Here is a 12,792-nt window from a genome sequence, read left to right as displayed (position 1 = left end):
CAGCAATGTGAAGAAAGAGCCTACAGAGTGGGAGAATATCTTTGCCACTCATACTTCAGATAGAGCACTAATCTCCAGAATCTATAAAGAACTCAAAAAACTCTACTCCAAGAATACAAATAATCCAATCGACAAATGGGCTAAGGAAATGAATAGACACTTCACAGAAGAAGATCTACAAGCAATCAACAAACAAATGGAAAAATGTTCAACATCTTTAGTAATAAGAGAAATGCAAATCAAAACCACCCTAAGATTCCATCTCACCCCAATTAGAATGGCGATTATCAAGAATACGAGCAACAACAGGTGTTGGCGAGGATGTGGGGAGAAAGGTACACTCATACATTGCTGGTGGGGCTGCAAATTAGTGCAGCCACTCTGGAAAGCAGTGTGGAGATTCCTTAGAAAACTTGGAATGGAACCACCATTTGACCCAGCTATCCCACTCCTTGGCCTATACCCAAAGGACTTAAAATCAGCATACTACAGAGATACAGCCACATCAATGTTCATAGCTGCTCAATTCACAATAGCCAGACTGTGGAACCAACCTAGATGTCCTTCAATTGATGAATGGATAAAGAAACTGTGGTATATATATATACAATGGAATATTACTCAGCCATAAAGAATGATAAAATTATGGCATTTGCAGGCAAATGGATGAAATTGGAGAATATCATGCTAAGTGAGATAAGCCAATCTCAAAAAGCCAAAGGACGAATGATATTGGTAATAAGTGGATGATGACACATAATGGGGGGAGGGAAGGGTTAGTGTTAGGGTTAGAGTTAGGGTTAGGGAGGGGGGCAAGTATGGAGGAAGGAAGGACTGTATAGAGGGAAAAGAGGGGTGGGAGGGGTGGGGGGAAGGGAAAAAATAATAGAATGAATCAAACAACATTACTCTATGTAAATTTATGATTACACAAATGGTATGCCTTTACGCCATGTACAGAGAAACAACATGTATCCCATTTGTTTACAATAAAAAAAAATACATTATAAAAAAAAAGGAAGTAGAGTATCTTTTATTTGGTTTAAAATAAAAAGCTAATTAGGAAAGATTGCACTAGGTAAGAATTCTAGGAAATTACATGATACAAGAGAAACCCTGTCAGAATTTTTGGTTTGAGTTGAAGACAGTGACAAGCTAGACTGTAGGCGGTTCTTGAATCTCTACAGTGTTCTTAACCTGAAAGTTAGTACTTCAAGTGCACCATAGTTATACTATTTTAAAGCCCACCTTCTGTTAAAGATAAAAGAAATGGGCAAGTGCCAAAGCTGAAGCCCCAATTATTTTGCCTTGTGTTCATCAAGAACCAAAGGCTTAGAAATAATACCAAGGTTTTCAAATAGTTATGAGGATGTTTTAATGGACCAGTGATCAACTAGGACTGCTTCTTTCCAAATAGTTCATAGCTTGCAAAGGCCACTTACAAATTTGGATGCAGAGACTTGGCTGGATTTCTTTACCAGGGGCCACAAATCTGTTGATACATCTTTCCTTTGTACCAATTCCTAAAGTCACTCTCAGTCACCTGATGAGACAAGCTCATTTAACTCCAAATATTCTCCCTAGTGTTTGATAAGCTTCAGTATCATTCCTCTTCATTAATTTTCTTGTCCTGCATTAAACTCTAGAGACACAGCAAACTTCTGCCAACACATCTCAATAGGATTCCTTAAGATCTTGTTTGGGTGATAAAATCCAGGGCTCTACTCCCTCATGAACTACTATTACATGTTGAATTGACTAGCAGTCTGGCCATATAATTATTTTTATCTCAATATATTTAGTTATTTTGTTGTTTTTAAAAGAGGTTGTACCTCTCCAAAGTTCTTAATGGTACAATGAATTATGTTCTGAATTTTTACTGAGAATAAGGTTAAAAAAACAATAGAGACAACCTTAGACTCTTTCTGGGTTGGAAATTTGTACCCAGAACCTGAAAGAAGACACTGGGGATTGGAATTCTAAAGAAGATGATAATGAATGATATTTTATTTGCAAAAACTATGACTCTGAGCCCTGAAGTTGATCACTACTGTGTAGCCTTTTAAAAGAGGGAAAGCACAGGTATCTTTAAGCTTCTAAAAGCAGATCTGGTAGTATTCCAATTAAAAAATCCATCAGAGGCTTTTCTATCACAGTGGGGTCAAACACCGAACAAATGGTCTTCAGAGTTTAGATAGAATGAATGTTGACCTACTTACCAAATAGGCACTGCACTGTTCTCTATCACTAGGCCACATTCTGTGTGCTCACTCTACAGTTGACAGCAGACAGTCCTACCGTGATCACTACAGCCTTTGCCTTGTACATACATGACTTCCACACCTCCCACTAAATGAAGGCCCAAATCTGTCCTTTCTATTTCTATCCATTTGGCCAAAATCATAAGGGAGCATCCATGAGATGATTAATCCACTTCCCCTTCCTCTAGGATTATGGATCTCCTTGCCTAAGCCAAAAGCAAAAATGGTAACTGGTTCATAGTCCATATACAAGAGTAATATGAGTCCCCCACCAATCCATTTAGCTTCTCAAAACATATTCTATTCATCTTCTTGCTACTGCGTTGGTTGCTTAGTCCCAGAGGGTTGGCTGCACCTTCCACTGTCAACTCCCCATTCATGTTGGACTTAGAGCAGCCTCTCGGAGCTTCATGCCTTATATACTTTTTGGTTCCAGGCATCTTGAGACTTCAAGGGAAGGAAGTGATGGCCGACCTGATGGAAGACGTGCTAACCTCCCATTGGTACTTTTTCTTCTTTCCAAACTCTTTTTCTGATCTTCATTACTAAAATTTCTGGAAATTGCCCATAGATGAAATCTGTCCTATGCCAGGGAGGCTGACAATTTTGAAAACACTTTAATTATATTCCCCACAAACCAAATTAGAACAGAGGTTTCCAACTCCAGTTTCCGTGAGCATCACCAGAAGAGTTTGTTAAAACTCAGGTTCCTGGGCCCCACCCCCAGGGTTTCTGATTCAGGACGTCTGGGATTGGGCCTAAGGATCTGCATTTCTACCAAGTTTCCAGGTGATGTAGATGCTGCTGTTCCTAGGCCCACACTGAGAACCACCATCTTAGATTGTTCAAGAGCGGCACTGCTTATTATCCCTTAGACATCTTCATGGGACAATAAGTGCAGACTTTTATAAGAGAGGTCTCCCCTGCCCTTAGAAGGCACTTGTCCTTGACCCATAGATAATGATAGAACATGGAAAACAGACTTAAGTGTGAAGCAGAAGAATTCATAGAAATCTTTGCTTATGTTTGTAACTAAGGAGACAGATTAATGAGAAAAGGAACTTTTTTGTAAGCAAGAGGAATTATAGGTACATACTAAATAGTAACTTTTACAAAATAAGAAATATTTGCAGATAATATGCAAAATGGTACCATGTCCTTTAGTTAGTATTTGGTTGTAAGAGAAACTGGTCCAATTACAGGCTTAGTTACCTGTGATGGAGAAAGGTGACTCCTAGATTCAATTGGAACACTTGGCATTACTCAGGCTGTTTATAGCAAGCAGTTCATCTCAGAGGAATAGGCACAAACCATGGTTAAGCTGCTTGGTTTAATTTTTTAGCACTTGAAAAAAAAATGTACAGTAGTTTGAACACCCAGTCTTTGCAAACCTCCATTGAGGTCAAAGATTTCATTCATACGTACAAAATTAGTTTACAAATTTTTTGGCAATTTCATCTTAGTAACCCGTTTTATCCTATTGCCATTGTCCCAACCATTGAAAAAGTTTACAATAATTTACATAGAAATATTTTCAAAGTGCTTAAGAATAGTGATTGTTCTCTGGGATATTTACAGGTGGCCTATACAATGTATGTACAGGTGGTATACACTATAGCACAAGTTTCATCGCTGGAATATGGCTTTCTAGGGAAAGTGCATATTTGGCCAGAGGTGGCAATACTGTCTAGAAATTCAAGGGTTACAGATACTTGGTAACCACATCCAAAGCTGAAGTAGAATGTGGACAAGAATATTTACAAAAGTCATATAAAAATGGTCAAGTACACAAGCTTGATCCACGCAAAGAGATCTTGACAATCTTCCAGACAGGAGGAAGAGAGACTTCAGCTGCTGGCTTGGTTACCATTCCGAAGTGGGGCATTATTGGTTAAGACCTCAAAAGTTGAGACTTGTCTCAGAAGTCAAGCTAGATCATCATCTGTGCTTACAACTGATATCTGTGGAAAAAGAAAAAAGTTTGGAATGAACAATCACTCACTGGTGGTTAACTCTAGTCTCTAAAATGGGCCTTGTTTTTGAGTTGGTCAAAGACCAAAGTTCTTAGTAGGAAAGTCAGGTACAAAACAGGATTGAAATGTAGCACTCAATGCATCTAACTTGAATTTGAATCCTATTCTGAAAATCTGAAATCCAGAATGCCCAAAATCTGGAATTTTCTAAGCACTGACGTGACACTGCAAATGGAAAATTCTACACCTGATGTCACGTGATAGGTTGCAGTCAAAATGAACACATACTTTTAAAAACACTGCACAAAGTTACTTTCAGGCTATGTGTACAGTTCAGATGTGGGTCTATCCCCAACATAATCTCATTATGTATGAGCAGATATTTTAAAATTTGAAAAAAAAATCCACATTCAAATCAATTCTGGTTCCAAGTATTTTGTGTAAGGAATACTAAATTTATAGGTATTTGGTAGAGAGTGAAAATAGTGTGATTGATTCTTTCTTCTCTATGTAATGATCATAACACTTGGAGAACAATGTGCGAAGACACATGTGCCATGAATTGACCACTACATGTTTCGCCAGAGAGCTCAGAGGGTAGTGCTCTGCACATTTTGTTCAGCCTGTTCCCTGAGTGCCCATACTCATGTGGGTTGCCCCTGAAGAACAAGGGAGTGGCTCTATTGCTGATGGGAAATGCTAGCTCTACTTGGTGGAATGGTATTTTGTAAACCATTTAGTATTTTTGGCTAAGTGAATCTTACCCAGTACCCTGACTTCAAGTCAATTCCCTTATACATAATCCATATGCATAAGAAGCTGATTTGCTTTTAGGTATTCAGTAGGCAAGGAGCTATTTGGTTTGTGCTACTATTTACATGTTATTTCTTTAACTAAAAATATCTCAAATAGTGATGACCTCAGGTTGACCTGCTTGCCATCCTGGTGGGTGACATGCTTACTAAATCACTGACTTACATTCTTACAGGCTAGTCTGTCTGATATCTGGTAGTGGATGAAGTGTTTGGTTGTTCCATTTTCCTAAGGCCCTTCCTAGCCTAGATAGCCAGAGCTCAAGTTTGTGGTCTCCTTTTCAAAAAGTCTCACTTTAAGCCTTGGTATAAAAAAAACAGGAAGCTGACTTACTGCTGGGTATGTGTGTCCAACAGAAGCACTATGTCTACCAATATCTATTGAGAGGTCCTCTTCAGTGGTCTTCAAGTACACAGGATTGTCAAAGTTCATGCTTTTCATGTTCTTGTGTTGCCAATTCCGCCACATCAAGTAGCCACCTACTGCTGCCATCACCAAGAGCACTGAAAAAGTCAGAGGGTAGCTAAATAAGGTCTAATTTCAGAACACTAGGAAAGGTAATGTTCAGGGGTCTATGATAACCAACACTGATGTTTTAGGGAGCTGGGACAACTCAAATTTGGAATATGTATGAGACGGTGGTTTGAAATAAGTTCATCAGTGTGTTGTACAACTAAGCTAGTCACATCCATCCAGGCAAGTGTAGCGTCCTGGGCCCCACTCCCAGGAAGACTAAATTAAAATTGCAGAAGTTTCTGGAGAGCTGTTCAGGGGTCCTGGTATGTTAGGTAATGTTGAAATCCAGTAATCTAAGACAAAGAGGCCATTTAAGCAAAATGTCTTAGAATTCATATGCATGATAAAGCTTTGTACGACTAACAGAATATAAAATAAAAGTAGTTAATCTCTGAGAATCCTTAACTACTTTTAGTTCATTTTCTATAAGTCTTAGCTCTCTTGAAGAAAACATTTGATCATTTGTGCATCTCCTCTGCATGAAACAGTACACATGTTTCAAAGGAGAAGAGAACAAAATTCTTATTAAAGGGACTTATTGTGAATGAGGATAAGCAAGGCTAACAACTCTAAAGTAGAAAGCAATAAACACCTTTCATGAAATTGCTGAACATCAGCATTGCCTGTTACTGTGCTAAGGATACCAGTGAGGAGAAAATATGGACTCTTTGTGTATCAGGTGGGGAAGAGAGTGAGTGTAATTCAATGTCACAAGTTCTGTGACAGTATAAGAGGCCATGGGAAGAAGACTCTAAATAAACGAGAACTTTCCATTAGGTGTCTAAGATGTTCATCAGATCCCCAAGTGAAGGGAGTCTACTTACAGAGAGGAAGGATGGCCCAGGCAGCAGATGTTCCTTTTGGGGGAACACTGACCTCTGATATAGCTGTGGTCACATTGATCCCTACAGGAGAACAAAAGGAATCAGTTTACAAGGGTCTGAATTCAGATTTGGAAATTTACCCATCAAGTAGAGAGCCTCATACATTTGCAACCAAAGTCAATGTTTAGTAACTACTATAATGAACACCAAGAACAACTCTGACCCCAGGAGTATTCCAGTCACAGGCTGGATGAGCCATTTCACCAACAGTTCTATAACAGAAGCCTTAATAAGTCAGGTGGATTTTATGCAGGTTCTAAGTGTTTGGAGTTTAAATACAGGTTACCAATCAGGGGCAGAACTAGTAGTTAAAGGCTGCAGTAATTATTTGCATTATGGATATAAAGAGTGTGGCTGTTAGTGGAGATTAACAGTTTGCAGGACTGAACCCAATACCTCCAGGAACTAGTCCACTCGTTGGTGGAATTTCTGTTGTGTTGGTATCTTTTGTCTCACTGTAAGCCACAGTAGTTGGAGTACCTGGATTATAAAAACCAAGAACCTGGTTAATGCCAAGGTTCCCAAGTGGCTAGCTGTTTAGTGTAGACAAGCCATGCGAAAGGTTATTGTAACACCAGGTGAAATAGATAAACCACTGCTGAACCAAGCTGCACAGTGTATGCGTCCAAATTGAGAGAAATAGCAGTCTTCATGCAAAAACAGAAGTACATGAAGCTTTGGGCAGAACACTTTGCATATGGAATTTGACAATTCAAAAAGATGCACAGCCACACTTATCCCCTGTTAATAATACCCCAGGCTCCTAGAAGTTGCAAGACATGTTCTCAAGATGCTCTAGTGTACCAGGCCTACCAGACGGTCCTGCAGCTACTTTCTCAATCAAGTCTTTCATGACCCAGAATGAAGCTAATAAAAGTCTCATCATATTCCTTGCTCACCACAAGCAAGTTTAATTTGTTACTTAAATCAAAAGTCAAGAACGGAAGATTAAAATGCAAGTTCTGTGTGAGTTTAAACTAGTGTCACCCACTGAGGCCAGAGGTTTCCTATAACCATGGCCTTACTTAAGAATAATTGCAGTGTGCCTTCTGTGGAGGAAAACATTAAGACATTAATTAGCTTCCAGTTGACGAGCTCAGTCCTGTTACAGTGCTAACTGGTACAAATTGGTATGAGATACATTGACACCTAGTTACCTATAAATTCATCTAATGTTGAAATAGGTTACAAGTCAGTTCTGAAGTTCTGAGGTGAACATCTGGCATGCAATAGTAGCAAGTAGCTAATCTATTCTAAGAGTTAGGCAAAATGGAATTCTTAAAATCTGGGCCAGTTTTTACAGATAGCGTCTTATATTTCCTTTTGTGTGTCCTGCTTGTGGTCAAAATGCAAGAAGCCTTACTTTGGCACTCTCGCCCATTCTCTTCCAGGTTGTACCCATTGGGACAGGAACAGGTATACTTTGGAGAGTGATCATTAATCTGTGGTGCTGGCAGGCATAGGTATTCACATCCTCCATTCTCCATATCTTCTTCACACCAATTTTTACCTAGTCAGAAAAAAAAAAAAAATCCTTTAGAATAGGCATTCAAGTGCCTTCTCTCTCCATGGAGCTTAAGCTTGCTTACTCTGTCAGACCTTTAAGTAAGATCAGTATCAATGAATAATAAGTGTCAGGGCACAGGCAACATCCTCTAATGACACCAGATTCAAAGAAGATCCCTGGGTGCAGAATATGAGCTATATCTTCAACAGGCAGGTATTAGGAGGAAGCAAGGAAGGGAGATGAGGCTCTTATTATCTGCCTGTCTGTCTTGCAGTGCTGGGAATTGAACCTTGGCACTGAACATGCTAGGCATGTTCCCAAGCTCTGGTTGTCACTATTTGTCCATGTCAGGAGGAGACCAAGCATGTTCTCCTGGTTCTACCTTGACTTGCTCTTACAAGGTGGAAGGAAAGTTTGAGGATTTCATTTAGATAGATGAGCTGAGTATTCTGAGCAGGAGAAAATATGACCAGATGTGTTAGATCTGCACAATCCTATGTCACATGTGCCATAGGAGGAAGGTAGGTGTTAATGATTGAACTGCATCGCTTCCTAAAATTCTTATGTTGAAATCCTCACCCCCTAGTACCTCAGTATGTGACCTTAGAGGCAGGGTCTTTACAGAGGTAACCAAGTTAAGATGAGGTCATCAGGTGGTCCCTCATCCAATAAGACTGTGTCCTTCTTAGAAGAAGAAATTTAGACATAGGCATGTGAAGAGGGAAGTGATGGGAGGAGACACAGGGAGAAGATGGCCATCTACAAGCCAAGGAGTAAGGCCAGGGACAGAGCCCCCTCTCATAGCCCTCAAAAAGAACCAACCCTGCTAGCATCTTGATGTTTGGACTTTTAGTCTCCAGAATCATAAGAAAATAAATTTATTATTTAATACGCCCAATTTTGGGTACTTTGTTAGAGAAACCCTAGACGTAGTAGGGGAAGTTTATGGCACAGAAGCTACTATGGAGACTGGTGCAACAGATTAGTAAGAAGAATTAGATGCACAAGCTCTGATATTGATGGTGCAAAGAAAGATGAGGGACCGTTCTGAAGCCCTTTCCCTAAGATGGCAGAAATAAGACACCAAATAGCCATTGTGAAGTGTTTGAGGGAGAGTGCAGGAGGGCAAAATTTTGATTTTTATAGAAAATTGAGTTGCTCAAGAGTTGCTGACTCCCAGCAGGTTCTGGGTCCTACGAAGGCCTCTGAAGTGACCACTAAGGACTTGCTTCTCCAGGTTACCTGATGGCTGCACAAGTTCATGATAAACAATGATGTCTTGAGCATCATTAAGGTTGTTGACTAGAGTAGCCAGCTCTGATCCAGTGAATTTATTGGCACCATAGACTGCTTCATTTTCCCCATCTATCCAGTAGACGCGATCCTGTAATAGAGCCCCAACAATCAACATGTACACCCAGGATTAACACAAGTCAATTATTTAAGGTCATCATTATTTACTGGCTATCTAATGGACTAAGATTATTGAATACTGCTCTGGGACATTATATGTAAAACTGTAAGAGAAGCAAGTTCAGGTTTCTTGAAGTGCTTTGAGGAATTAGTTTCTAATTTGTACCAGCTTTTAAATGAAAACAATTTTTCAAGCTGTCCTGTACTCTTCCTCCTTCCCCATCCCTGTTCTTTCTCATCAAAGTGCTACAGTGACTCAAAGGTGGAAACTCAAATGCAAAACACATATCTTACCTCAAATATTGTTAGTGCAAGAGGATGAGCCAGGAACTCCAGAGACTTCAGTACTATCCTCCGGTCTTGGCCATTCAAGTCCACACTGGACAGCATATGCAACTTGGAATCGAGCCAATAGAGGCGGCTTTTTATAAGATCTAGGTAGAAAATTTGATGCCATGTGATACATAATTATTGCTCTGACTTACAATTAAAATGTCTGAGGAATCTAATATTCTACTTTCATGGTTCCTTCTCCAGCAGGGGTTCTTTTCTTAATGGTTCCCAAAAAGCTTATGAAGAAGCATACAGAATCTGTATCTAGATTCATTTGGGAAGACAAATGAAGACTCTCAAAGTAACTGACCGAAGAAATGTTACATGATAGAAAGTGTTAAAAAGAGGTTAGAATTTTGTAGTTCTTCCTTAATGGACCAGAAGAAAACTGTTATAAGTTCATGATTCTAGAAATGTCAAGGCACCTATGCCTATCATATTCAGTAGAAGAATCTCCAAGAGCAAGATTCACTGAATTCATGTCACGTGTTAGGCCAAATGAACAGCGTTATGGAACATATATTTTGGTAAGCCCACCATTCCATTTGTGTTGTTCAGTTACTCTTATCTAAAGTTCCCACTATAGAAGGAACTAGAAGAGTCATCTGCTATAATCCAGAATTTACAATGGAATTAAGTAAAAATGCTATGAAGAGAGTTGAATTTTGTGGGTGAAGTGGAAGGACATACACACCAAGCGTAATTCCATTGGGCCACTGGATATCTGCAGTCACCAGTGGACGTCGGTCGAATCCATTCATCCCTGCTTTTTCTATTTTAGCTGGTTCGCCCCAGTCTGACCAGTAAACAAAGCTGGGAAGAAGAAAATCAGAAGTATGTCTCAGTGGTGGAGAAAGAATACAGTTGTAGCTTGAAACAAAAGTTTAAAAGAAAACTCTAGGAACTGATTCTCTAGAGATGAATAGTGACACTTAAGGATCTAATTTATGTTCTGGGTAAATCAAATTTAACCTTAAGAACCTACAAGCTCATTAGTAACTATTTAAATTGGTATCATTCTGACATTTAAATTTCTGTTCAAAGTCAAGGCTATGTATTTCTTTATTAAACACTGAATTCTCTCAGAGGAGTAAAAGAAGAATGCCCTTAAGTTTTACAGTAGGGGCTGGCTGATTATATAATAATGATACTTCGTGAGGACTAACTGTGATTAGTCAACTTCCTAAGCTGTCTGTCTCAGTGACTTAGTGGCAATTCAGGGAAACCCCTTCACAATATGTTTCTAGAAAGGTGTCTGTTTTAACTGAACTTTCAAACAGCTTGCATTTTGGAAGTGTTGAGGGAACATGGTTTAAAATTCCAGCCCTTCATGCAAGTGTTTAAGTTCAATCACTTAGAACTAACTCAGCAAAGAATTAAGACAAAATAATAATAATGTGCGTAGAATCTGGGTGGGCATAAGTCATGGCTTTTGTTGTATTTAACAAACCAAACCAGAAGTATTGTTTCCCTAATGCCACCCAACAGTCAAATATACAGGTGCCAGAAGGGGAGGACCTGCCATATAGAGGGACCATCCCAAGGTTGTGCCACTGTGGCACATAGGACACCTTGAACTGGAAAATTCCCACTAAGAATTTCTGATTAATCTTGGGATATATGAGGAAAGTCCCTGATCTATGCAGCTAGCACCCAAAAGACTCTGTGATGGCAAACAGAATACGAACCCAGACAAAGGGTCGACGGCTATGGACGCAGGCTCTCGCAAGTCGGAGTTAAACAGGAACTTCCTCTTGGTTCCGTCTAGGGTAGCTACTGAAATAGTCTTAGAAGCCGCATCAGTCCAGTAGATGGTCTTGTACACCCAATCAACAGCAATGGCTGCAGGATTATAGACATTGTCGATCATTTTAACATGTCTACCAACCTTGTCATCAATTGAGGCACTGAAACAGAATAGGTCACAAGAAATTTAAGAGTTTGACACCATTAGAGCCTGGAAAATGGGCTTTCTGCTTATAAAATGGTCAAAGACTTTATTCAGAAAGGACTCTAGTAACACCATAGCTTGCCATTCAAATTATTTAACCATGCTGCGTGCTGATGCTAAATTAGTAATTAGGTTTATCTAGTTACTGATACATGTTCTATATATACACAAAAATTCTAAGTGAAGCTATTTGTTTCAGTAGCCATCATCTACAGTTCCCACTAAGAATTTCATTAAGAAAAGGCTGCTACTATCATTTCTATTTATAGTAACAGTGAACAGTTCTCAATGAACCATAGAGAAAAGAGAGAAATTAAGATGTCATATGCTACAGTTTTACAGCTTTAGCCACCTTTTACCTCACAATGGTTAGTTTCTAATTAAGAACTGACAGTAATTTCATAGCTGAAGAATCAATGTTGGATTTAATATTCCCAGGTAATTAGATGCCAGATTGGAGATAGAGACAAGAGAAACCCCTCCAAATCTTCCCATAGGCCAAGTGACAGTGACTTGTGCCAAAAGCCCGGGAACAGAACTGAAAGTTACCTGAAGATGGCCTTTTGGCTGAGATCAGCCCAGAATAGTTTCTGAGCAGCAATGTCAGCATCGAGAGCCACAGTGTTTCTTAACTGTTCAACAAGTTGGATATATTCTTTTCTCTCCAAGCCAATCTTCCTGATGTCTCTTCTATTAGTGAAGATCAGACTTGGTTCTTTGCCTGAAAGACACAAATCAGGTGGACTTAGTTTTGCTGTAAGAGAATAAAGTCCTTCTAAGTCATCTCCTCTCAGCAGAGGAGCACTTGCAAAGCAAAGGTACTACTGAACACCTCAGTAGCCCCTGGTCCAGAGTTCCTGCCCTGGGGACCTGCTGGTGCTTCCTACTGATTCGGAAGGCGGTCCTAGGGTTAATTATTCCACAGGAGGTGGCTGATGAACAAGTTACTTATTTGAATTGCACTTAGTTTCAGAAGCAGAAAATAAGCAAATATGGTAAGAATTCATGGTACCATAGGCAAAATGAATGACCAAGGCAGATGTGTGAGGAGATGTTCTGCTATGTAACCTATCCGACTGCACTAGGAGTTTAGTAGCATTGCTCTCAAGTACTATTCAATTTTTGTATTTGGTGTGACTGT

The 12,792-nt window shown here is 39.5% G+C and overlaps 1 protein-coding gene across 5 annotated transcripts in view; it reads right to left on the bottom strand.

The window, feature by feature from the left end:
- Positions 1-3,572: 3,572 nt before the first annotated feature.
- VLDLR (very low density lipoprotein receptor) overlaps positions 3,573-12,792 on the bottom strand; it is a 34,285-nt gene continuing 25,065 nt past the window's right edge. For 3 of the 5 annotated variants that reach the window (XM_079113040.1, XM_079113039.1, XM_079113042.1), the window contains 10 exons: positions 12,201-12,372; positions 11,389-11,607; positions 10,395-10,513; positions 9,662-9,801; positions 9,197-9,338; positions 7,811-7,957; positions 6,844-6,927; positions 6,388-6,468; positions 5,381-5,550; positions 3,573-4,222 (listed from right to left, as the gene is read on the bottom strand). In XM_079113040.1, coding sequence (XP_078969166.1) covers positions 4,187-4,222; positions 5,381-5,550; positions 6,388-6,468; positions 6,844-6,927; positions 7,811-7,957; positions 9,197-9,338; positions 9,662-9,801; positions 10,395-10,513; positions 11,389-11,607; positions 12,201-12,372 — 1,310 coding nt within the window. In that variant the 3' untranslated portion in view covers positions 3,573-4,186. The remainder of the gene's footprint in view (positions 4,223-5,380; positions 5,551-6,387; positions 6,469-6,843; positions 6,928-7,810; positions 7,958-9,196; positions 9,339-9,661; positions 9,802-10,394; positions 10,514-11,388; positions 11,608-12,200; positions 12,373-12,792) is intronic. The other 2 variants (XM_079113041.1, XM_079113043.1) reach the window with 1 other exon arrangement.

This window comes from Sciurus vulgaris (genome assembly GCF_902686455.1).
Source record: "Sciurus vulgaris genome assembly, chromosome: 15".
Taxonomy (NCBI): domain Eukaryota; kingdom Metazoa; phylum Chordata; class Mammalia; order Rodentia; family Sciuridae; genus Sciurus; species Sciurus vulgaris.
Note: the sequence above shows the minus strand (reverse complement) of the source record. Positions and strands in the feature narration are given on the sequence as shown.